This window comes from Muscardinus avellanarius (genome assembly GCF_963383645.1).
Source record: "Muscardinus avellanarius genome assembly, chromosome: 15".
NCBI classification, from domain to species: domain Eukaryota; kingdom Metazoa; phylum Chordata; class Mammalia; order Rodentia; family Gliridae; genus Muscardinus; species Muscardinus avellanarius.
In genome coordinates this window covers 85,582,436-85,608,382 of record NC_137801.1, presented here as the reverse complement: position 1 = coordinate 85,608,382, position 25,947 = coordinate 85,582,436, and the positions used below count along the sequence as shown (strand labels likewise).

The 25,947-nt window shown below is 50.6% G+C and overlaps 1 protein-coding gene across 1 annotated transcript; it reads right to left on the bottom strand.

Moving 5' to 3' along the window:
* Positions 1–246: 246 nt before the first annotated feature.
* USP39 (ubiquitin specific peptidase 39) lies at positions 247–25,947 on the bottom strand (the record flags this gene model as incomplete). Its single annotated transcript, XM_080711314.1, has 13 exons — positions 247–294; positions 1,705–1,791; positions 3,346–3,481; positions 6,333–6,475; positions 9,552–9,740; positions 11,477–11,544; positions 14,595–14,672; positions 17,039–17,264; positions 18,247–18,399; positions 19,982–20,118; positions 23,239–23,333; positions 23,948–24,017; positions 25,674–25,947. The coding sequence occupies 13 exons, from the start codon at positions 25,945–25,947 to the stop codon at positions 247–249; spliced, it is 1,704 nt and encodes a 567-aa protein (XP_080567440.1).

The following is a 25,947-nucleotide window of genomic DNA, read 5'->3' as shown; positions in this document are numbered from 1 at the left end:
ACGGAAGGACGTGGCGGGAGCCGTAGGAAAGCCTTATGACAGACAGAAGGATGCGGCCTACTGTTTGCAAGGTGGTCTGTCCTTTAAACAGCCCAGCGCCTCCAAGGCACGCCCTGTCCACCTGCGATCTGTAAAGGTCGGACGCGGAGGACACGCGAGCGCTCATCTCCCACGACCTGGCCCAGGGGCAGCTGGGGAGGGCACAGGGCCATGGGGCCCACAGCCGGGCAGGCTCTGGAGGCCGCCTCAGGCCCCCTGCTGGTTGGTCTCGTCACTGTCACGCCTCTTCCAGATCTGGCAGAAATGAAAGCAGACCGTGAGCATGCGCGGCCAGGCGACACCCCAGCACCCCCTGCCGCTCCCCAGCGCACCTTCCTCTTCCTACCACGCTCTCCTCTCTCTGCGGCGCCGAGGCGTGCGCCGGACGCGCTCCAGCCCTCAGCTTGACCCCGGTCCTATTTCACTTTTATCCTGAAACAGGGTCTCGCTAAGTGGCCGCACGCTCGGGATCCTCTCACCTCCCAAGGACAGCACATGTTTGTCATGCATGAGGCCCTGGGTCTTCTTAGCCAGCCTCCCCTCTCTCTAGCCCTAGAGCAGTTAACAAAAGCAGCCTTGCTCCTGGGCGCTCAGGCAATGGAGAAGTCAAAAACATATGGCTGGCGTGCTGGGCGTGGTGGCACACGCTTGTAATCCCCGAGCTTGGGAGGCTGAGACAGGAGGATCACATAGGTTCGAAGCCAGCCTCAGCTACTGAGTGAGGCTCTCAGCAACTTGGTGAGACCCTGTTTCCAAATAAAGTATAAAAAAAAGGTCTGGGAGCATAGCCCAGAGGTAGAAAGCCTCTGGGTTCCACCCCCAGTATCACCAAGAAAACATGGCTGGCACCCCAAGTCACAGAGAAAGAAAGGGCCGGAGACCACAGAGCCATGGGGCGAGGTTCGGGGTCCACTGTGAGCGGCGTCCCCATGGAAACCAATGGCCCTCTGCGAGCACCACCTTCGCCAGCTCAGCGCCTGCCTTCTAACTCATCTCTTCTTCATTGGGCTGCTGGGGATGAAACCCAGGGCATTCTACCTCTAAGCTACACCCACTTACTTTTATGCTTTACATTGAAATCGGGTCTTGCTAAGCTGCTGAGACTGGCCTCAAGCCTCTGATCTTCCCATCTCAGCCTCCCAGGGACTGGGACTGCAGGTGCACGCCACTTGCCAGCCCGACCCCTCTCTTCTGAAAGCCTTTTTGTGCGTGTGGTAATGGGGACTGAACCCATGGTTATTCTACTTCCAAGCTACAACTCCAGACCCATTTTCTTTCTTTTCCTTTTCTTTTCTTTTTTTTTGCGGTACTAGGGATGGAACCCAGGGGCATTCTACCTCGACCTCACCTTCAGTCTTATTTTTTAATTTGAAACAGGGTCTCAGTGAGTTGCAAAGGGCCTAAGACTTTTGAAGGAGGGTCTCACTAAGTTGCTGAGGCTGGCTGTGAACCCGCGATCCTGTCTCAATCTCCCAAATACTGGGATTACAAACGTGCACCACTGCGCTCGGCTTTCTTCTGAAAACCTGTAACTTTCCTATCTAGATGTGTGTGTGTGTGTGTGTGTGTGTGTGTGTGTGTGTGTGTGTGTGTGTCTTTCTCTGCAGGGCCTGGGCCCTAGCCAAGGCTCTAACATCATCCCACTGCTTCCTGGTCCACACCCACCTGAATGTACGCTTCCGACAGTGTGATCATCTGGGGCAGGATGTCGGTCACCTGGAGGTCCTGTAACTCATACCACTTGCCGGTCCCCTGCAGAAAGCAGAAGGGCTGGGTTAGTCAGCTGCCTAACACCAAAAGGATGCAGAGAAAAGGGATCGTAGCTGAAAGTCAGAAGATCAGAGTGGCCACTGGACATCCACCAAGAGCCCTGGGGAAGCTGGGAGTGGCGGCACACACCTGTGATCCCAGAGTTGAAGAGGCTAAGACAGGAGAATCACAGGTTTGAGGCCAGCCTCAACAATTTAATAAGACCCACAGCAACTTAGTAAAATAAAAAATTAAAAGAAGGGCTAGGGGTGTAGCTCAGAGGTAAAATGCACCTGGGTTCAACTCCCAGTGATCCCCTGTCTTGGCCTCCCACATCCTGGGGTGCAGGTGTGTGCCCCACATCCAGCCGGGCATATTCAGTTAGCACCTGTCAACCACAGCACCTCGATTCCTGTTGGAGTCTGAGAAGTATGCTGGAGATCAGACCTTCTGCATTTCTCTTTTTCTGCTTTTTTTTCTAAGGGGGATTCAAGAGGCTTCCCTAGGGACTTGGGGGTATAGTTTAAGTGAAGGCCATGATAAAGGGCTACAGTCCAGAGAATGGGTCTGCACTAGTGTTTCTGGGAGTGGATAAAGGCCCGCCGAGACGGCTTGGGTTTAGAACGTCTCCAAGCCCTCCAGAAGTGCGGGGCGATGCCGGGAGCGGCTGGACTCTCAGTAGCAGGCACACCGCGGCAGTGGGTCTGCCTGGCCGGGCCTTGGGCTGCACACGGCCCCTGTACTTGGACGCCCTCGCGCTCTGCGTGCGGCCTCCACTCCGTGAAGAGCAAAGCCTCCCTCCCTGCCCATGAAGCCCCAACCCCGCATACTCCACGCAGAACCCATCAGGGCAGGGGCAGCGCCGGTGCCCAACTGCCACCCCTCCCACGGGCTACGGACGACAAAGGCCCAGGCGAGGGACACGGGCTTCACGGTGTCCTGGGCTCCCCAAGCGCTCAGCGCACAGGGAGCACAAGGCTGCGCGGACTGAGTAAGCCCCTTCCTGCCTGCAGGACTGTAGGCTACTTGGCTTCAAATCTCACGTCTACTGGCTTCGGATATATACCCAAACTCCGAGCCTAGGTTTCCTCATCTGAGAAAGATGCTCCGCAGCCAGGCACAGTGGCGCACGCCTGCAGGCCCAGTACTTGGGAGGCTGAGCCAGGAGGATCCCTGGTTTGGGACCAGCCTCAACAACTTAGTGAGACCTTATCTCAGTATTTCAAGATAAAAAAAATAAAAGGGCTGGGGGTGTGGCTCAGAGGTAGAATGTCCTTGGGTTAAAAAAAAAGGCAGAAGGACACCCCTGCCTTGGAGATGTCTTAAGGATGTGAGACGCAAGGCAGGCACTCCTGGCACAAAGAAACGCCGTCATCACACCCACCATGCCAGGAGAGGCCGATCGAGTGACAAGTTACAACAGTCTGTGCTAAGTCTGTTTAAGGCCAGGCATTATCTCAAGTGCTTGCTGTGTGCTTTGGCCCGAGACAAATTCGCGCCAGGCACAGGAAGCCGGAGTGCGGCGCAGCAGCGCGGGCCTGGCGGGAGGGCACTCACGTGGTGGAGCACGTGGATGCGGTAGGAGCCCTCCGACGGCTTGCCGTCGTGCACGATGTTGGCGATGAGGTCGTAGGTGGTGTTCTGGTGCACGGCCTGCACTTCTTCAGACAAGTATTCTCTCAGATCCACGTTTCTGAGGACGTGAAGAAACAGCGAGAACATGAAAGCGAAGCTGGGAAGCCAGGGACACGCCAGCAGCCCCAAAGCCGCTGCCCTGCCTCGGCAGCCGCAGACGCGCCGCCAGTGACCGGCCAGCCAGGAGGAGCCCGTAGGAAGCCAGCGCAGGAGCTGCCAGTGCAGGCCTGCAGCGTGGACGGGAGCCTGGCTGTCCCTGGGGCCGTGGGCGTGAGCAGGCTACAGACGGGGCCTCTTTCATCCCGGGAGTAAGAGCCACCATGCCCTTCCAGGTTGCGGGACCGGCGCCGCCGCAGCCAGTCGGCACCTGCCTCCGGCCCTCCCATGCAGAGGTCGTCACCACAGCGCCCTCAGCGTGACAACCAGGCAGGTCACCCACGTTCTCAGTGCGTGTGTGTAGTACTGGGGATTGAACCCAGGGGCATTCTACCTCTGAGGTCTACCCCAGCCCTAATTTTTATTTTTAATTTCAGCTAAATCATTGAGATTACCAAGGCTGGTCTTGAACCTGCAATTTCTCCTGTCTCAGCCTCCCAGGTACAGGATTATATGAGTTTAGACTGTGATTATATTAACTATTTGAAAAAACAAATTTGAAAGGTAAACCACGTAGTAATCAACAAGCACACAGCTTTGTTCTGATGATTATTTTTTTGTGGTACTGGGGACTGAACCCTAAGGCATTCTTTCTATCTCTGAACTATACCCACAGCTTTATTTTAATTAATTTTTTGATGCTAGAGATTAAACTCAGCAGCATTCTACCTCTGAGCTACATCTCCAGCCCTATTTTTTTTTTTTTTGGTGGTACTGGAGGTGGAACCCAGAGGCTTTCTACCTCTGGGCTATACTCCCAGACCTATTTTATTTGGAAACAGGGTCTCACTAAGTTGCTGAGAGCCTCACTAAGTAGCTGAGGCTGGCTTCGAACCTGTGCGATCCTCCTGTCTCAGCCTCCCAAGCGCGGGGATTACAAAAGTACGCCACCACGCCTGGCTTCCCCAGCCCTATTTTAGTTTTGATTTGTAAACAGGGTCTCGCTAAGTTGTGGAGGGCCTCACAAGGTTGCTGAGGCTGGCTGTGGACCTCAGACTCCAGAGAACTGAAATTATAGGCATGTACCACTGCGCCCAGATGTTCTGGTTATTTTCTGGCTTGCTCTGCAAGGCAGTAGCTATTTGTTTTTTGTGACTGCGAGCAGATTGCAGGAAGCACACGCTGTGAAGAATGTCTGACATAAGCCAGGCGTGGTTGCGCACACTTGTGATCCCAGCATTCAGGAGGCTGAGACTGGAGGATCACAGGTTCACGGCCAGCCTCAGAAACTTGTGAGACCCTCCGTAACCTAGTAATACCCTGTTTCAAAATAAAGAATAAAAATTGGGCTGGAGTGCCAGGCATGGTGGCGCACACTTGTAATCCCAGCATTCTGGATGCTGACACGGGAGGATCATGGTTCGCAGACAGTCTCAGTTACTTAGTGAGGCCCTGCATAATAAAAATAAATAAAATGAATAGGGCTGGGAGTGTAGCTCAGAAGTAAAATGTCCATGGGTTCAGTCCCCAATACCAAATAAGTAAATAAAGGGAAACTAGGTGTGGTTGTAAACACTTGTAACCCCAGTATTTAGGAGGCTGAGGCAGGAGGATTGCACGTTGAGGTCAGCTTTAGCAACTTAGCAAAATCCTGTTTCAAAACATTTTTCAAAAGGGCTGGGGATGTAACTCAGAAGTAGGACCTGTCTTGGTTCAATCCTCAGTACCACAAAAAAATAAAATAATAAAAGTGCTCAGGGTACAGCTTAGAAGTAGAATGCTCCTGAGTTCAATCCCCAGTACCAAAATAAACAATTAAAGACTAAAAAGTAAAATAATCCGGACGTGGTGGCACATGCTTCTAATCCCAGCATTCGGGAGGCTGAGACTGGAGGATCACAGTTTGCGAACAGCCTCAGCTACTTAGTGAGGCTCTCTGTAACTTGGTGAGACCATGCTTCAAAATAAAGGTTAAAAAATAGGGCAGGAACCGGGCGTGGTGGCGCACACTTGTAATCCCCGCACTTGGGAGGCAGAAACAGGTTCGAAGACCCTGTTTCTAAATAAAAATACAAAAAATAGGTGTCTGGGAGTGCAACCCAGAGGTAGAAGGGTTTCCAGGAACCCCAGTACAACCAAAAAAAAAAAAGGGGGGGTGGCAGGGGATGTAGCTTGGAGGTCAAATGCCTCTGGGTTCTATCCCCACAAAAAAAAAAAAAAAAAAAAAAAAAAAAGTAAAACAATCCCAGATACATTTCTTCAACGTGAAAACCCTGCCTTCAGACCTGACCATGTCTCCCCAAGGCTCTTCCGAGTTAGCAGGCAGCAAACCAGAGAAGCCTCTGGTACACCACCTTCCACCTTCCCATTAAAACTCTCATAGGGCCAAGAACTCGGATCGTGGTAAAGCGCTTGCGGCCCTGGCTTCTATCACCAACACCACAAAAACAAAACCCCTCACGAATCCTCAATAAGATATAATCAGCAATCTAGTGAGACTCTGTTTCAAAACAACAAAAAATGGGGCTTGGAGGTTTAGGCTGGAGATAGAGTACCCCCCGGGGGTCTACCTCTAGTACAAACAACAACAAAAATTAAAAATCAAATGAAAGGTGGAAAGGCAGACTAAGCCTCCTGACGGCTCTCCCCGCCAGCAGCAGGAGGTAAAGGCGTGTGCTCTCCAGGCAGAATCCACCTTCAGGACCAGGACCAAAGCCCTAACGTACACAGGCAGGGACACTGTCCCATGCAACCTCCACTGAGATAGTCCAAAACTAACAGAAACCCAGCCACAGGAGCGGCAGGGCACTTACGTGATCGGGAAGTTGACAATCGTTGGATTCTTCTCCACAAAGAAGTTGTTCTTGGTGAATCTCTTGATACAGAAGATTAGATATGGAGGCAGCTTGGTGAGCTGGAAGCGCTTCAGGAAGTTCTCCTTGTAAGTCTTGTATTCCTAGAGGGGCCACCAAGAGTGCTGCAGATCAGCGGTGGGTTTGCTGCTGCTGGGGCTGCTGCTGGCTTTGTTTACTGAAGCCGGGAGCATTCTGCCTCCAAGCCAAACACCAAGCCCTTTCTATTTTGAAACAAGGTCTTGCTAAGTTGCTTAGGATCTGAAGCTGGCCTTGGACCTAAATTCCTACTGTCCCAGTCTCCCAAGTAGTGGGATTACAGACACCCACACCATGCCTGGCTAAAACTTTTTTGTTTTGTGCAGTACTGGGGATGGTTCCCAGGGGCATTCTACCTCCAACCTACATCCCCAAACCTTTTTTAAAAATTATTATTCTTTATTTTGAAACAGGGTCTCACTGAGTTGCAAAGGGCCTAAGTAGGAGCTGAGGCTGTCCGCGAACCACAATCCTCCTGTCTCAACCTCCCAAATGCTGGGATTACAAGCGTGAGCCACTATGCTCAGTTTAAAACTTTAAAATTTTTTAATTTTTTAAATTTAATTTGAATTTTTGGTGGTACTGGGGTTCCTGGAAGCCCTCCTACCTCTGAGCTACCCTCCCAGAAATATTTTTTATATTTTTATTTGGAAACAGGGTCTCTTAAGCCAGTGCGGCTGGCTTCAAATCCTCCTGTCTCCACCTCCCAAGCACGGGTATTACAAGCGTGCAATCCTCCTGTCTCCACCTCCCAAGCACAGGGATTATAAGCGTGCGCCACCACGCCCGGCTAAAACTTTTTTTTAAAATGTGCATGTGGGACTGGGAATTGAACCCGAGGCATTCTATCTCCAAGCTATACCCCAGTCCTTTTCTTATTCTTTATTTCAAAACAGTGTCTCACTAAATTGTGGAGGACCTCACAAGTTGCTGGGCACAAACCTATGATCCTCCTGTCTCAGCCTCCCAAGTACTAGGATTACAAGCATACAGTACCAACCACACCTGGGTCCTGAAACTTAACTTGATAAGGAAGGGTAACATTACAGCAAGAACAAATTATTTCAGGCTGGGCGTGGTGGCGCACGCTTGTAATCCCAGCATTTGGGAGGCTAAAACAGGAGGATTCAGGTTCACAGTCAACCTCAGCTACTTGGTGAGGCCCTTTGCAACTCAGTAAGACCCTGTTTCAAAAAAAAAAAAAAAAAAAAAAAACTGAGAGGGTTGTAGTTCGGAGGTAGGATGCCCCTGGGTTCCATATCTCCAGTACCAAAAAAATAAAAAAAATAAATAAATTTTTTCAGTCAGTCATGGCAGGACATGCCTGTAATCCCAGTACAGGGGAGGCTCAGACAGGAGGATCACAGGTTCTTGGCCAGAAGCAGCAACTTCTGAGGCCCTCCACAATTTGGTGAGACCCTGTTTCAAAATAAAAAATAAAAGCTGGGTGTGGTAGTGCATTCTTATAATCTCAGTACTTGGGAGGCTGAGACAGGAGGATCCGGGTTAACAGCCAGCCTCAGCAACTTGTAATGAGGCCCTCCACAACTTAGTGAGATTCTGCCTCAAAATAAAAAATAAAATAGGGGTGGGGGTGCAACTCTGAGGTAGAATGCCTGAGTTTCAATCCCTAGTATAACAACAAAAAATATTTATTTATATTTTAGTTCTGTAATTTTCTCACAATAATATTAATGTTAAATTTTTTTTTTTATACTGGGGATTGAACCCAGGGCCATTCTACCTCCAAGCTACACCCCCAGCCCTATTTTTTTCTTTTTTTCTTTTTCTTTTTTTTGGCGGGTCTGGGGATGCAATCCAGGGGCATTCGACCTCCGAGCTACACCCCCTGCCCTACTGTTTATTCTTTATTTTGAAACAGGGTCTCAATGAGTTGCAGAGGGCCTCGCTAAGTAGCTGAGGCTGTAGATGAACTGCGATCCTCCAGTCTCAGCCTCCCGAATGCTGGGATTACAAGCGTGCTCCACCACGCCCGGCTCTTTATTTTGAAACAGGTCTCACTAAGTTGTGGAGGGCCTCACCAAAGTAGCTGAGGCTGGCTGTGAACCTGCGATCCTCCTATCTCAGCCTCCCGAATGCTGGGATTACAAGCGTGCTCCACCACGCCCGGCTCTTTATTCTGAAACAGGTCTCACTAAGTTGTGGAGGGCCTCACCAAGTAGCTGAGGCTGGCTGTGAACCTGTGATCCTATCTCAGCCTCCCGAATGCTGGGATTACAAGTGTGAGCCACCACACCCGGCTCCTATTTTCTTTGTCTGGAGCTGGGTCTTGCTAAGTAGCTGGCTCACTCCATAGCTGAGGCTGGCCTCAGACCCTCCTTCGGCTCTCCTGCTTCAGCCTCCAAGCACTGGGAATAAGGGCGCGCACCACTACATGTAGCTACGTTATAACATCTTTAAAAGGGGAGTGGTTTTCCACCTCCCATGCTTCTACTATGCTAATAGCTACGTTGCTCTGTGCACCCAGAGGCAGGCAGCAGGTTAAGAGATCCAGGAGGCGAACAAAATGGGCGCTGTGAATTGAGAATTCAAACACCAGGGACTCAATACCGACAATACGTATTATAATACCCACAAGTATACATGTGGTGATCCTCCGGCGTGCTGGCACACGCTTGTCATCCCAGTACTTAGGAGGCTAAGACGGGAAGATCATGGTTTGGGGACAGCCTCAGCTACTTGTGAGGCCCTTTGCAACTCATTGAGACCCTGTTTCTAAATAAAGAATAAAAGCCGGGCGTGGTGGCGCATGCTTGTAATCCCCGTGCTTGGGAGGCTGAGACAGGATCGCGCAGATTCAAAGTCAGCCTCAGCAACTTAGTGAGACCCTGTTTCCAAATAAAATATAAAAAAGGTCTGGGAGTGTATCCCAGAGGTAGAAAGCCTCTGGGTTCCATCCCCAGTACCACCAAAAAGAAAGAAAGAATAAAAATTAGGGATGGGGGTATAGCTTGAAGGTGGAATGTCCCTGGGTTCCATCCCCAGTACTGAAACAAAACCAAACCCCAAGGGACTGGAGTGTGGCTGAGTGGCACAGCACTTGCTGAGCAGGCCCCGGGCCCTGGGCTCAACCCTCACCACCAAGGGGGGCGCGGGGCGCAGGCGCAGGGGGCTGGCTACCTTCTCGGTGGCGCCGTTGAACTTGGCCAGGATGTTGAAGAGCGGCACCTGGGGGATGATGAGCTGCTCCTTCTCGTCCTTGTAGAGCGGGGCGGTGGGCAGGTCCAGCGTCAGGTACATGAACGTGGACTCCACCATGGTCTCCTGGTACTCGTCGTTACGCAGCAGCTGCTCCTTCTCTTCTGCTGGCTGCAGGAGGGGAGGGAGGGGCATGAACAGAAAGGCCAGAAACCTCTGGGCTACACCACGGGCTACATCCCGGCCCCTGTCACTTTTAATTTGGAAACAGATTTTTTTTTTTTTTTTTGGTGGCACTGGGGGTGGGAGCCGGGGGCTTTCTACCTCCGGGCTCTGCTCCCAGACCTAGCTTTGACAAGGTGCCGAGCGTCTCATTCAGCTGCTGAGGCTGGCCTTGAACCTGCAGTCCTCCCACCTCAGTCCCCCAAGTACTGAGATTACACTCCTGCACCACCATGCCTGGCCTGTTTTTGTTACACACACATTATTTGATGGGGAAGAGGAGAGGTGCCCAGGACCCGGTTAGCTTTGTAGGCGGCAACGCCACCTGGTTGGATTAGTTTAAGAACCCCCAGGCGTGGTGGTGCCCGCCTGTTACCCCAGGACTTGGAAGGCCGAGACGAGACGACCAGGTTTGAGGCCACCCTTAGCCTTCAAGCAACTTAGTGAGACCCTGTTTCAAAATAAAAAATAAATAAAATAGGACTGGGGGTGTGGCTTAGAAGCAGAATACCCCAAGTTCATCCCCAGCAACACACACACACACACACACACACACACACACACACACACACACACACGGAAAAGGACTAGCAGCTCTCCGCGTGCGCGCGTGTATGTGTGTGTGTGTGTGTGTGTGTGTGTGTGTGTGTGTGTTCTCACTAGGCTGCACCACTTGCTGAGACTGTCCTGACTCAGCCTCCCAATTACGAGGATCATGGGCGTGCGCCACCACACTTGGCTTTTGCTTTTTCTTTTCTTTTTTACTTATTTATTTATTTTGGTGATACTGGGGATGGAACCCTTCTATCTCCGGGCTACATTCCCAGACACTTATTTTTCATATTTTTATTTGGAAACAGGGTCTCTTAAGCCAGTGAGGCTGGCTTCGAACCTGCGCGATCCTCCTGTCTCCGCCTCCCAAGTGCAGGGATTACAAGCGTGCGCCACCACGCCCGGCTTTTCTTTTATTTTTGATACTGAGGATTGAACCCAAAGTCATTCTATCTATAAGCTATACGTCAGCATTTTTAAAAAAATTTGAAACAGGGTCTTGCTAAGTTGGGAAGGGTCTATATTGCCGAGGCTGGCTTTGAACCTGTGATCTTCCTTTTCTCAGCCTTCCAAGTACTGGGATTAAAAGCAGGCACCATTGTGCCCAGCTAGGCTTTCCTTCTTCTGAGGGATTCTGCTTATCTGCCAGACCATCTAAAAAGCTCTCGGACTGTACAGAAAGCGTATCTGAGCTTTCTGAAAAAACATCAGCAGAGCCAGGCATGGTGACACACACCTGTATTCCTAGTACTTGGGAGGCCAAGACAGGAGGATCACAGGTTCGAGGTCAGCCTCAGCAAGCAGTAAGAGTCTCATCAACCCAGAGAGACCCTGTTTCCAAATAAATATAACAATAAAATAGGGCTGAGGTGTAGCTAAGGGGTAGAATGTGCTGGGTCACATCCTGTACCAAAATCAAAACATCAGCACTCCACGGCCAAAGCCCTTGAACCTGCAGACTAACCCCCGACCCCACAGCTACCAGGGAAGGGCTCCACGGGGACCCGGGGTCTGGCACCCACGGCGCTCTGTGGGACCTCTTCGGGGGCAGGCGGCTGGCTCCGTCCTCTGGCACGTCTGTCCCCAGGTGCCCAGGGCAGGATCAATGAGCCCGGAGCACACTCATCACTTACCAGATCCGGATGGGGGAGCTTCTTAGTGAAGATCCTCATGGAGCCCTGGAAGACGTCAGTCACTATCGCTGCAAGAACAGAAAGTGAAACAGGAGCGTGGCGAGGCTGGAAAGCACGCCACACACTGCCAGCGCGTGCGCGTGCGGCTGGCCATGACCCAGCGGCAGTCCACCACTGAGCTCTGCCCCAACTCTCTATTAGCAGTAGTTGGTACTAGGGATTGAACCCGGGGCATTCAATCTTTGAGCTACATCAGTCCTTTTTATTCTGAAACAAGGTCACACACTACCCTGCCTAGGGTCTCACACCCCAAGCAGCCCACACACCATTAGCTGTGCTGGGCACTTGAGAAAAACACCGAGCACATTCTTTGCTTTTCTTGAGCACTGGGGATGGAACCCAGGGGCATTCTACCTCCAAGACACACCCCCTGCCCTATTTTTTACTCTTTATTTTGAAATGGAGTCTCACTGAGTTGCAGAGGGCCTCACTAGGTAGCTGAGGCTGTCCGTGAACCCGGATCCTCCGGTCTCAGCATCCCGAATGCTGAGATGACAAGCGTGCGCCACGCCTGGCAACATGAAGCCCATTCTAACGCAGTAAGCTGCTGGGGACGCCTGGGCCTGCGCGCTGATGGCGAGGAGGGAGCCCTCAGCCTGCGCTTGGCTCAGCCCCTGGCCAGGCGAGCCAGTGCATGCAGCCTGCACACCCTCGGCACAGCCGAGTCAGAGGCCTACGACAGGCTGACTCAGCTGGAGTCAGGACTTCCAGGACACAATTAAACCCACTACTGGTTTTTGTTGTTGTAACCGCTCCTCTATTTTCCCCCAGAATATCAACTTTTTCAGCTCTCACACATATGTCAGAACACACAGCACATACCTTTCACTTAACATAATGTCTTCTGCCACTAGGAGGAACTGCCACCAGCTGCCCCTGGGTGACTCATTGGTAGAGCATTGCCTAGCACACGTGAGGCCCTGGGTTCAATCCTCAGCAATACACGCACACACACACACACACACACACACACACACACACACACACACAAAGCCGGGCATGGTGGCACATACTTGTAATACTAGTGCTTGGGAGGCTGAGACAGGAGGATCAAAGGTTCGCAGCCAGTCTTAGCTACTTTGTGAGGCCTCCACAATGTAGTGAGATCCTGCTTCACAATAAAGAATAAAAAATAGACGCGCGTGGTGGCGCACGTTTCTGACCCCAGTGCTTGGGAGGCTGAGACAGGAGGATCGCACAGGTTAGAAGCCAGCCTCAGCTACTTAGTGAGACTCTTAGCAACTTAGTGAGACCCTGTTTCCAAACAAAGTATAAAAGAGGTCTGAGAGTAGAGCCCAGAAGTAGAAAAGCCCCTGTGTTCCACCTTTAGTACTACCAAAAAAATAATAATAATAAAAATAAAAAATAGGGCTGTGTTGCTGGGCGTAGTGGCACATGCTTATAATACCCGCGCTTGGGAGGCGGAGACAGGAGGATCGTGCAGGCTTAAAAGACCCTGTTTCCAAATAAAAAAAATATAAAAGTCTGGGAGTGTAGGCCGGAAGTAGAAGGGCTTCCAGGAACCCCAGTACCACCAAAAACTTTTTAAAAATTGGGCTGTGTTATGTATAGCTTAGGGGTAGAATACCCCTAGGTCCAATTCCCATTACCATGCCAAAAAAAAAGAAAAGTGTGTGTGTATGTCTATATAGAAATAACAGCTGGGGTTGGTGGCCCACACTTGTAATCTTGGTACATGAGAGGCTGGGAGAGGAGGATCACAGGTTCGCATCCAGCCGCTGCTACCTAGTGAGGCCCTCTATAACTTAGTGAGACCCTGTTTCAAAATAAACAAAGCAGGGCACGGTGGCACATGGTTGTAATCCCACCATTTGAGAGGCTGAGAAAGGAAGATTGTGGTTTGCAGCCAGCCTCAGCTACTTAGTGAGGCCCTTTGCAGCTTAGTGAGATCCTGTTCAAAATAAAGAATAAAAAATAGAAGCTGGGCGTAGTGGCGCATGCTTGTAAACCCAGCATTTGGGAGGCTGAGACCGGAGGATCGTGGTTCACAGACAGCCTCAGCTACTTAGTGAGGCCCTCTACACTCAGTGAGACCCGGTTTCAAAAAAAGAATAAAAAATAGGGCAGGGGGTGTAGCTCAGAGGTTGAATGCCCCTGGATTCCATCCCCAGACCCGCCAAAAAATAAAATATATATATATACAGGGCTAGCCAGACATGGTGGTACACGCTTGTAATCCCAGCATTCGGGAGGCTGAGACCAGAGGGTCACGGTTCGTGGACAGCCTCATCTACTTAGTGAGGCCCTTTGCAATTTAGTGAGACCCTGTTTCAAAGTAAAGAATAAAAAATATGGCAGGGGATGTAGCTTGGAGGTCGAATGCCCCTGGGGTCCATTCCCAGTACGAAAAAAAAAAAAAAAAAAGAATAAAAAAGAATAAAATATGAGCTCAGAGGTACAATGTTGCTGGGTTCAATCTTCAACACCACAAAAATAAATAAATAAAACAAAATAGGGCGGGAGGTGTAGCTGGTAGGTAGAATGCTCCTAGGTTCAATCCCCAATAAAATACACACAAACACACACGCACACACACAAGCACACACGCACACACACAAGCACACACAAACACATGCACACACACACACGCACACATACACACACGAAACAAATACTGGAACTATAGCATATTCTAAAAAAAAATACGGGGAGTGGCTATTCAGGAAGAAAATTTAGTCTATGTGTATGTATACATATTGTATGTACACATATCGTATTATACAATAAATACCAACACACACCCTCCATCAAAAAAAGATAGAGCCAGGAACCAAAGGATGGACCTGGCTTGGTGTGCATGCCTGTAATCCCTGGGCTTGGGTAGCAGAGGCAGAGGCAGGAGGATGACAGGTTCGAGGCAGGATGTAACAGCTTAAGGCCCTGTTTCGAAATAAAAGATAGGGAACACTGGAGACATAGCTGAGGGAAAGAATGGCCAGGTTCAGTCCCTACCACAGACGGAAAGGAGAGAAGATGCTCGGGCGCTGCACGGAGGGCGGCAGAGGGCGGGGCCCCTTTCACGAGCCGTTTGACTTACTCTTCTTCTTCTTCTTCGTGCGCCCCAGGGCCGAGTGCAGGGCATTCAGAAACCACGAGAGAAAGTCCACTCCGTCCCCTGGGGAGAGAAGGGCGGCCGGGGTGAAGTGGGAGGGCGAGAAGGGCGCGGCGCACACGCCGGCCAGGCCTGCTCTGCACTCGCCGGCGCTCCCGCGAGGGCGAAGTGCTCAGAGGAAGCCTTACTGGCCATGCTGCAAACCATTAAGCACCACGCTCAAGCAGCCTGAAATCTGTATCGCACACTGTACTCCCAGTACCTGGGAGGCCGAGACAGGAGGATCGCAGGTGCCGGGCAGCCTGTGCAAACTGAGACTCTCATCAGCCTAGAGACTGCTTCAAAATCAAAATGAAACAGGGGTGGAGGTTACCTCAAAGGAAAATGCCCGCGGGGAGATTTTTTTTTAAAGAAACACACCCATAACCGCAATACTTCAGACACTGAGACAAAAAAATTGCAGGTTCAGTACTTGCCTTTAGCAACTTAGCAAGACTCTGCAATTTAGCCAGATTCTGTTTCAAAAACAAAAAATAAAATGGGGTTGGGGGTATAGCTTGGAGGTAAAACACTCCAGTACCGAAAGTAAATAATTTTGTGGGGGGAGTACTGTGAGGACCCTGCACTCAGCACTCCACTGGCCAGAGCCAAGGTCCAGCTCCCTGCGGCCTGTGTGTGCAGGCGCCGCCCCACCTCTGCCCGCCAGTCCTCATTTTTTTTTTTTTGCCGGTCTGGGGGTGGAACTCAGGGGCATTCGACCTCCGAGCTACACCTCCTGCCCTATTTTTTATTTTTTATTTTGAAACCGGGTATCACTGAGTTGCAGAGGGCCTAAGTAGCAGAGGCTGTCCGTGATCCGCGATCCTCCGGTCTCAGCCTCCTGAATGCTGGGATGACAAGCGTGCCCACCACGCCTGGCTACCACCGGTCCTCTTTACCTGCCTCCTCCTCTCGTGAGCGCTGGGGCCTTGCTCCATACTCGCTCCCACAGCACTCAGCTTTCTCCTACCATAGCATTCAACGCCCAAGATTACCCTTTCTTTGTGGTACTGGGGATTGAACCCAGGGACATTCCACCTCTGAGCTACCCCCCCAGACCTTTTTATTTTTTTGTTTGGAAACAGGGTCTGGCTACGTTGCTGAGTCTGGCTAAATTGCCAGGGATGGCTTTGAAGCTATGATCTTCCTTTCTCTGCCTCCCACACTTGGGATTACAGGTGTGCACTATCACACTCAACCACAATTTCCTTTTTCTTAATTTTTTTAATTTATTTTTTGGTGGTACTGGGGTTCTTGGAAGCCCTTCTACCTCCGGGCTACACTCCCAGACCTATTTTTACATTTTTATTTAGAAACAGGGTCTCCTAAGACAGCGTGCGTGGCTGGCTTCGAACCTGTCTCTGCCTCCCAAGCGCGGAGATGACAAGCGTGCGCCACCACGCCCGGCTTTGACACAACTTCCTTTTTACACAGCTCCCTTCCCCAATAGCCTGGGAGCACCCGCAAGAGAAAAACCATGTTTCTTGCCCCTGTGGCTCTAAACCTAGCACCATAACACACATTCAGCAAACCAATGCGCACCAGCTGGCCCAGCACTGAGCCGACGTGCGCTCTGCTCACAGGGCAACGACAACTTAGGTTCAGAAAAACAAAAACAACCGAAAAGCTTCAGTGTGGGGTAGGTCAAAAGGAGAAGCAAGACCGCGGAGACTTGGTAAGGGCTGCCGCCTCGAATCATCTTACCAACAAAACAGACTCGCTGCACTGGGTGTGGTGCGCACCTGGAGCCCATCCCAGTACTCGGGAGGCTGAGAGGGGAGGACCTCGGGCTCCAGGACAGACTCAGCAACTTAGGGAGACCCTCGGGAGCCTGATGAGACTGTTAAAAAAAAGAAGGGCCGGGCGCGGTGCGCGCTTGTCTTCCCCGCACTCGGGAGGCGGAGACAGGAGGATGCACGGGTCCGAAGCCAGCCTCAGCTACTGAGTGCGGCTCTCAGCAACTCAGTGAGACCCTGTTTCCAAATAAAATATAAAAAAGGTCTGGGAGGATAGCCCGGAGGTAGAAAAGCCCCTGGGTTCCACCCCCAGCACCAAAAAAAAGGGCTTGGGGTGGGGTATGGAGGTAGAAAGCCCCTGGGTTCCACCCCCAGTACCACAGAAAAAAAAAAAAAAAAAAAGGAAAAACCCAATTCTCTCAGCGGAAATCTCTTGGTTCCAGGGAGCAGCACCCCAACCAAGCTGTCCACTCACTAGCTACTACCAAAGTTCACAGCAAAACAGGGAAAGATCCGTTCATCAAACCAGTTTCGTTGTCAGAGAAGTGCGATGCCGTCTTCCACGCCTCGCCTGGGTGCTGGGGACGGAGCCAGGCTCAGGACGCTGGGCGGGCGCTGCCCGAGCTGGGTCTCCCATTGGCCCCTGCCCCTCACCTTGCTTGGTGATCTGGAAAGTTTTCTTGCTGCAGAGGACCACAGCCTGGAGCATCTCGTGGGGAGAGACATGTGCCTTGAAGTTCCGAGGGTTCCAGAGCTTTCGCATCAGCTCTCCAAAGCGCTGGACCAACAGGAACATGATGTCTCCTGGGGGACGCTTGATGTTCTTATAATTGTCTTCCTCCAGGAAGTAGTTACGCAGAGGAGGAACATTAGACAGAGCCTGGAAATCACACACTCCAGTTAATTCAAGACCCTCTGCAAGGCCCACTGGAACCAGCTCTTCCAGCTAATGTTCTTCTAGCAGAGCCCTGTGCAGGCCTGGAATAGCCTTATGGAATTCAAAGTAAAAAGACCCTCAGAGTCCTACCCCAGAGCGCAAATTACAGAGACGCCCTTAACTCCGAGTTCCAAGCAAAGCACAGTACTACAGACGTCCAAGAGATACTGGCATTAAAGACGGGTTAAAAGAGCCGGGCGTGGTGGCGCACGCTTGTAATCCCAGCATTCGGGAGGCTGAGACCGGAGGATCACAGTGTGCAAACAGCCTCAGCTACCTAGTGAGGCCCTCAGCAACTCAGTGAGACCCTGTTTCAAAATAAAGAATAAAAGCCAGGCATGATGGGGCACGCTTGTAATCCCAGCATTTGGGAGGCTGAGACCAGATGATCGCGGTTCGCGGACAGCCTCAGCTACTAAGTGAGCCCCTCTACAACTCAGTGAGACCCTGTTTCAAAATAAAGAATAAAAAATTGGGCAGGGGTATAGCTTGAAGGTCGAATGCCTCAAAAACTCCAGAGGCCTGCCGGTGGTGGTAGGGGGTGCATGCTTGTAATCCCCATGCTTGGGAGGCGGAGACAGGAGGATCGTGCAGGTTCGAAGCCAGCCGAGCTGGCTTAAGAGACCCTGTTTCCAAATAAAAATATAAGAAAATAGGTCTGGGAGTGTAGCCCGGAGGTAGAAGGGTTTCCAGGAACCCCAGTACCACAAAATAAATAAATATAATAAATAAATAAACTCCAGAGGCCATAAGCTTAGAAGCTGGAAAAAGCCGCACCATTTGGCAACAGCCCCTTGAGCAGATGTAGAACATTTTGCTTGTTGTAAAACAAACGCTCAAGTAGAATTCGCAGCCAGGCCCAGGGTCCGGGCCCTCTGGTTGTAAAGGAGCCCACTGCTCCCAGGCCCCTCCTCCCCACACCCACCTGAAGAACGGCGTTCGCGTAGTCGTTGGCCTTGATGTTGTTCAGCCCCACGATGCCCGGCAGGTATGTGGTGCCGTCGTACGCCCGGGACAATTTGGCTTGCTTGTCTAAGTTTGCGATTTGTTGCTTTGTGAAAGTGGGTTTCAATACATACTGCAAAGCAAAAGAAAATTCTAAGTTACTTTTGGGCTGTAAACAGACTACACAAGATAGGTCTAGGACAGCAATTTCTGCCAAAACAAAAAAATGCTTTGGTTATGAACATCCCACCACACATCCAGAAAGGCCCCCAACGGAGAGGGTAAAGACCAAGGTAAAAGGGAAGGCCTCTGCACACCACTAATCTGGTAGGGCTTTCTGTCTAAACCTAGTCACCAGACCCAAGTCTTTCTGCAGACCTCAGGCCAGTCAACTCTGGTAACGACTGTGCCAAGCGCAGACACGCTTCTCTAAGTACAGCGGGAGCCTGCATCCCAGGCTGCCCTCACCAAGAGGCCTGTGCCTAACCAGGGGCAGGGACTCAGGACTCCCTGACCCCGGGGCAAGAGCAGGGCATCCCCAGCCAGCCGGGCAGTGGCACACACCTCTAACCCCAGTACTTGGGAGGCCGAGACAGGAGGATCACAGGTTCAGGGTCAGCCTAGCAACTCACTGAGACCTTTTTTCAAAATGATTTTTTTTTTGGGCGGGTCTGGGGATGGAACCCAGAAGCATTCTACCTTTGAGCTCCACCCCCAGCCCGATTTTTGTTTTCTTTATTTTGAAACAGGGTCTCACTGAGTTGCAAAGGGCCTCACTAAGTAGCCGAGGCTGGCCATGAACTGTGATCCTCCTGTCTCAGCCTCCTGAATGCTAGGATTACAAGTATGTGCCACCATGCCCGGCTTCAAAATAAAAATAAATTTTTTTAAAATGGGGGCTGGAAGCCGGAGACAGGAGGATCACACAGGTTTGAAGCCAGCCTCAGCTACTTAGTGAGGCTCTCAGCAACTTAGTGAGACTCTGTTTCCAAATAAAGTATAAAATAGGTCTGGGAGTATAGCCCTGAGGTAGAAAAGCCCCTGGGTTCCACCCCCAGTACCAAAAAAAACACAAAAAAACAAAACCGGGGGGGCTGAGGCATAGAAGCCCGAGTTCAAGCCCCAGAATCGCCCCCCAAAATATCCCGAGTCAGTTACAAGAGTTGTCATGTCAGGCTGGAGAGAGGTCATTACAAACACACTTTGGAACCCTGAATTTATTCCTGCTTCTCCCGCTGTCCACATGCGTCCCCAGCCTCAGCTGAGACAGTTCCCAGGGAAGTCTAGGATGACTCCCCAAAGGGTTTCCCCAGCCAGGTGCACTGTAGCACATTCCTATCTCTAATCCTGGATAACTTGGGACTCTGAGGCAGGAGAATCCCAAGTTCGAGGCCAGCCTGGGCTACTGAGACCAGGTCTCACAGTAAAAATTATTTAAAAAGAGGATTGGGCCAGGTATGGTGGCACATGCTTGTAATTCCAGTACTTGGGAGGCTGAGACAGGAGGATCACATGTTTGCGGCCATCCTCAGCTACTTGGTAAGGCCCTCTGCAACTCTGTGAGACGCTGTTTCAAAATAAAGAATAAAATATAGGGTTGGGGGTGGAATTCAGAGGAAGAATGCCCCTGGGCTCCATTGCCAGTACCACAAAAATAAAGAAAGAAAAGGGGAAAGAAAAGGCAAGAATGTGCCTCAAAGCGCCCTTGCACGCACCGTGATGTCCTCCAGTGAGGAGTCGATGATCTCGTAGTTGTCTGGAAGGCAGTAAAACTTGAGGGTGTGGAGGTTGAGGAAGACATGGTGGCTGAACTGGACGCTGTGGATGTAGGCGTGCGACTTCAACCCGCGGCCTGCAGGAAAGGGTGACAGGCTAAGAGGACGGCGCAGCTCAGGACGGTGCTCACCAGGCTCGCGCTTCCTTTCATTATTTTGTACCAGAACATGTTCAAAGCAGCGAAAGCTGAGTGCTCCGCCATTCAGGAAATGAGTCTCCAGGTGACTTTCCCTAATCTCAAACACTGGCAAAAAAGAACAGCCCAGCACTCGGGAGGCTGAGGCAGGAGGACTGTGGTTCGTGGACAGCCTCGGCTATTTAGTGAGGCCCTCTGCAACTCAGTGAGACCCTGTTTCCAAATAAAGAATAATAAATAGGTCTGGGGGTGTAGCTCAGAGGTAGAATACCCCTGGGTTCCATCTCCAGTATCGGAAAGAAAGAAAAGAAAGGAAGAGAAGAGAAAGAAGGAAAAAAGAAAGAAAGAATGAACAGCACGCGAGGTACTTTGTTCTCTAGATGGCATGAAAAAACTGATTAGGGCTGGTGGTGCACACCTGTAATCCCAGAACTCTGAAGGCTGAGACAGGAGGATGACAGGTTCGAGGACAGCCTCAGCAATCAGTGAGACTCTCATCAACCTAGTGAGACCCTGTTTCCAAATAAGAAATAAAATCAGGCTGGGGTATAACTTGAAGGTAAAATGCTTCTAGGTTCAATCACTGGTGACACACACACACACACACACACACACACACACACACACACACAAAAAAAAGCCGGGCATGGGGCATGGTGGCACACACCTATAATTCCAATACTTGTTTATAATTCCAATACTCAGAAGGCTGAGACAGGAGGATCACAGGTTCAAGGATAGTCTCAGCAATTTAGCAAGGCCCTCAGAAGCTTAGTGAGGCCCTGTTTCCAATTTAAAAAAAATAAAATAGGCCAGGCATGGTGGCGCACGCTTGTAATCCCCGCGCTTGGGAGGCGGAGACAGGAGGATGGCATAGGTTCAAAGCCAGCCGTGCTGGCTTAAAAGACCCTGTTTCCAAATAAAAATATAAAAATAGGCCTGGGAGTGTAGCCCGGAGGTAAAAGGGTTTCCAGGAACCCCGGTACCACAAAAAAATAAATAAATAAATAAAATAAAATAAATAAATAAATAAAAATAATAAAATAATAAAATAATAAAATAAAATAGGACTGTAGCGTAGCTCAGAGTTGAATGTCCCTAGGTCCAACTTCTAGTACTACCAAAAAATAAATAAATACATACATAAAATATATTGGTTGAGGAAGTTAATTTCAACACAAAATAAATATACATAAATACATAAAAGCTTATGAGCTAGCTTTGTATGTATAAGCTGCTAGGAATAGCTGATTATGCATGATACATACACACACAGTACGCACATTCACATAAACACATACACCTGGGTCAGTCCCTACCTTCCGACTGCCCACTCAGGCGAGTCGTGCCCAGGCACTGTGCTCACATGCCTGCTCTGCTCTGGCACCTCTCAGCCTTGACCCATGGAGCCCGCGTCCCCTCCCACGCCGCCCCACCACCCTCCTCCTGAACGCGACGAGGCTCCCGGCGGCCACTCACCTTTGCATCTTTCAGCCCTACCGCCCTTGTTTTTGCTCACGGTCACAAGTCTAGAAGGAACTCATGATCTTATGCAAGGTACCAAGTGTTTTATGTGTCAAACTTATGTGATTCCTCCTAAGAGCAACGAATGCAGTTTCTATCTGTCTCTTTTATGCTTTTGTTTGTTTGATCGTTTTTGGTGGTACTGGGGACTGAACTCAGAAGAGTTCTACCTCTGAGCTACACTCCCAGCCCTTTTTATTTTTTGTTTTGAAATAGGGTCTTGCTAGGTTACTGAGAGTCTTCCTACTTGCTGAGGCTGGCCTCAAACCTGCAATCCTCCTGGCTCCCAAGTACTGGGATTACAGACACATGCCACCAAATTCGGCTAGTTTGTATCTCTTTTGAATCCTCTATTTAAGTACATAGTATATGCTTGGTCTAAGCATACACTAAAACTTCAGAAAAGAACAGAATAAAAAAGTCCTCAGAAAAGCTGGTTCTAGGCCGGGCGTGGTGGTGCACGCTTGTAATCCCTGCGCTTGGGAGGCTGAGACAGGAGGATCGCACGGGTTCGAAGCCAGCCTCAGCTACTTAGTGAGGCTTTCAGCAACTTATCAAGACCCTGTTTCTAAATAAAATATAAAAAAGGTCTGGGAGTATAGCCCGGAGGTAGAAAGCCTCTGAGTTCTACCCCCAGTACTACCAGAAAAAAAAAAAGAAAAGCTGGTTCTAGTGGCGAATATTTGGGTTTTTTTGTTTGTTTGTTTGTTTGTTTTGTGGCACTGGGAATGGACCCCGGGGGCCTTCTACCTCCAGGCTACACTCCCAGACCTATTTTTTTATATTTTATTTGGAAACAGGGTCTCTTAAACCAGCTGAGGCTGGCTTCGAACCTGCGCGATACTCCTGTCTCTGCCTCCCAAGCGCTGGGATTACAAGCCTGCGCCACCATGCCTGGCCTTAGTGGCGTATATTTGTAATCCCAGTATGTGGGAGTCTGAAACAGGAGGATCATAGGTTCGAGGACAACTTCAGCAAGTAGTGAGACTCTCATCAACTTAGCAAGACCCTGTTTAAAAATAAAAATAAGCCGGGCATGGTGGCGCACGCTGTAATCCTCGCGCTTGGGAGGCGGAGACAGGAGGATCGCGCTGGTTCTGAGCCAGCCTTGCTGGCTTAAGAGACCCGTTTCCAAATTTAAAAATATAAAATAAGTCTGGGAGTGTAGCCTGGTGGTAGAAGGGCTTCCAGGAATCCCAGTACCACTAAAATAAATAAATAAAAAATAAAAATAAAATACGGCTGAAGGTTTAGCTCAGAGGTCAAATGCCTCTGGGTTCAATCCCCAATACCACACACACAAAAAATAAAACAAACGAAAAGTCCTTAGGACAAAAATATTATCTAAAAAGTCATAAGTAAAAAAAAAAAAAAAAAAAGTTACAAGTAGAGCTATGGGCACGAGCATGTTCAAGGCCCTGGGTTCAATCCCCCATCCCTCACCCCCACACACAAGACATACAGATAGCTCTGAAAACTTAATAATGAGTTTGTGCTCCGTAAAAATTCTGTTAATACAAGGTGAGTTTCACTTACCTTGGAAGTACTTGCCGCACACCAGACAGGCGTAGGCGTTGATATGTGAGAGGGAGATGGAGCAGAGCTTCTCAAAGTCGAAGTCCAGCACGCTCCTGAGAGAACACAGAGAACACGCGATTAACAGGGAGGTCGGTCTGAGAGAACACAGAAGGACACGCCGTTAACAGGGAGGGAGGTCTAGGAGACGCCCAACGAAGCAGCACTGGCTCCGCGGCCCACGACGTCACTCAGCATCCTGCAGAGAACAGTCTGAAAACCAACTATCAACTGTGGGGAGCAGTAGTTATCCCCTCTACCCTCCACACCCGACAGGACGGCAAGTAGACACAGTTTATACTTATATATGGGTTTTGCACAGGTGGAGCCAAAGGCATTCCACCTCCGGGCTACAGCCCAGCCCCGTTTTTTATTGTTTTTAAACAGGGTCTTGTTAGGTTAATGAGAATATTACTACTGTGCTTGGACCTATGATCCTGTCTCATTCTGCCGAGTACTGGGATTACAGGTGTGCACCACCACACCTGGTGCGCTCTCTCTCTCTCTTTGATATTGGTTGTTAAGTTGCTGAGGGTTTCACAAAGTTGCTGTGGCTGGCCTCCAACTTGCAATTCTCCTACTCGGCCTAAGTACTGGGATTACAGGCAGGCGCCACCACACATGGCTCCCAGTTTTCTTTTTCTACCTTTGGTATCTCTATTCTACTGACCTGTTAATGGTATCCAGGTATGGGCAGTGGCGGCTTCTCCGGTCCTCAGAATCCACCCGGCCATTCTTTGCTGAAATAAAAATCATCACAAACTTTAAAAATGGGAAACTTGAACTCAGTGTTAACTGTCAGTACGAAGAAACATCGGGGAAATCTGATCCCGATGAGCTCCAATTAAGATGAGCTCCTATTTTTCAGGTGGCAAACATGAAAAATAATAAGAAGCCACAAACTAGGATAATGTATTCTGCACATATATAACCAACAAAAATTCATTTGTATATTATATAATCCGGTGAGCCATGAATGATATTGTGCACTTATCACAAGTGCTTACATAGCCGGGCGTGGTGGCCCACGTTTGTAATCCCAGCATTTGGGAGGCAGAGACAAGAGGATCACAGTTCTAAGACAGCCTCAGCTACTTAGTGAGGCCCTCTGCAACTCAGTGAGACCCTGTTTCAGAATAAAGAATAGAACTAGAGGTGTAGCTCAGAAGTAGAATGCCCCTAGGTTCTATCCCCAGTAACACACACACACACACACACACACACACACACACACACACACGTGCTTACATAAAGCAAATACAAAGCACAGCTCAATTACAGTTTAAAGAGTGCACATACATCCTTAAAGCCACCACTGGTCAAGAACTGATTAGAGTCCAAGATTCTACCCTAAGCCAGGTATGGTGGCCCACACCTGTAATTTCATTACTTGGGAGGCTGAGACAGACAGGAAGATCACAGGTTTGCAACCTGACTCAGCAACTTAGGGAAGCCCTCTATAGTTTAGGGAGACCCTGTTTCAAAATAACAAAAGCTGAGCTTGGTGGTGCACGCCCGTAATCCCTAGTACTTGGGAGGCTGAGACAGGAGGATTACAGGTTTGAGGACAGCCTCAACAAATTAGCAAGGCTCTTAGCAATCTAGAAAAACCCTGTTTCAAACAAAAAATAAAAAGACTGGGGAAGGCCGCGTGTGGTATCACACATTTGTAATCCCAGCATTAGGAAGGCAGAGACAGGAGGATCGCAGTTCACAGACAGCCTCAGCCACTCAGTGAAGCCCTTTGCAACTCAGTGAGACCCTGTTCCAAAATAAAGAATAAAAAATAGGGCAGGGGTGTTGTTCGGAGGTAGAATGTCCCTGGGATTCCATCACCAGTAGGGGGGGGGAGAAGACTGGAGGGCATAGTTGAGAGGTCCGACACTCTTGAGTTCAACTCCCAATCCCCAATAAATAAAAAATTAAAATAGGGCTCGGGCTGTGGCTCAGAGCAGAATGCCCTTGGGTTCAATCCCCACTATAAAACACACACACACACACACCCTATATGAACGCTAACAAGTTGCCCTGCCAGTCTCACGGATGCTAACGGAAACACAGGCGACTACCGGATCGAAAACAAAGGAGAGCTGATTACAGCAATCCCCGCAGCCAGGCTACCGCGCTGGTGTGCGTCCCTAGAGTCAGTCCTCCACGGGGCCCTGTGCACACCACGGGCTGACCTTCGGGAACGCGCATCTTTCCTCGGGGCTTGCCTTCCCTTCGCTGTCCACTACATCATGCTTGGCAAGCCAGCAGAGAGGGAAACACTAGCGGGCAGCCTCCCGGCGCGGGGCGCGGGGCGCGGGCAGCCGGCCGGGGCTCTCCGGAGCCCTGACTCGCCCCGCCGCCCCGCCGCCGGGAGGCTGGAGGGAGCCCCGCCCGGCCCCGCGCACCTCGCACCTCCCGCTCGGGCTCCGAGTCCTCGTCGGCCTCGCGCTCGCGCTTCACCCGCAGCGCCGCGATGGCGGGCGGCGGGGCCTCGCGCGCGGGCGCCGGCTCGGGCTCGCGCCGGGCGCGCACCGGGCTGCCCCGGGAGCCGGCCGCCTCGTGCTCGCGCTCGCGCTCCCGGTCGCGCTCCCGCTTGACGCGGCCCGAGCTGCCCCGCGACTCGGACTCGCGCTTCCCGCGGGTGGAACCACGAGACTCCCGCTTAGACCGGCTGGACAT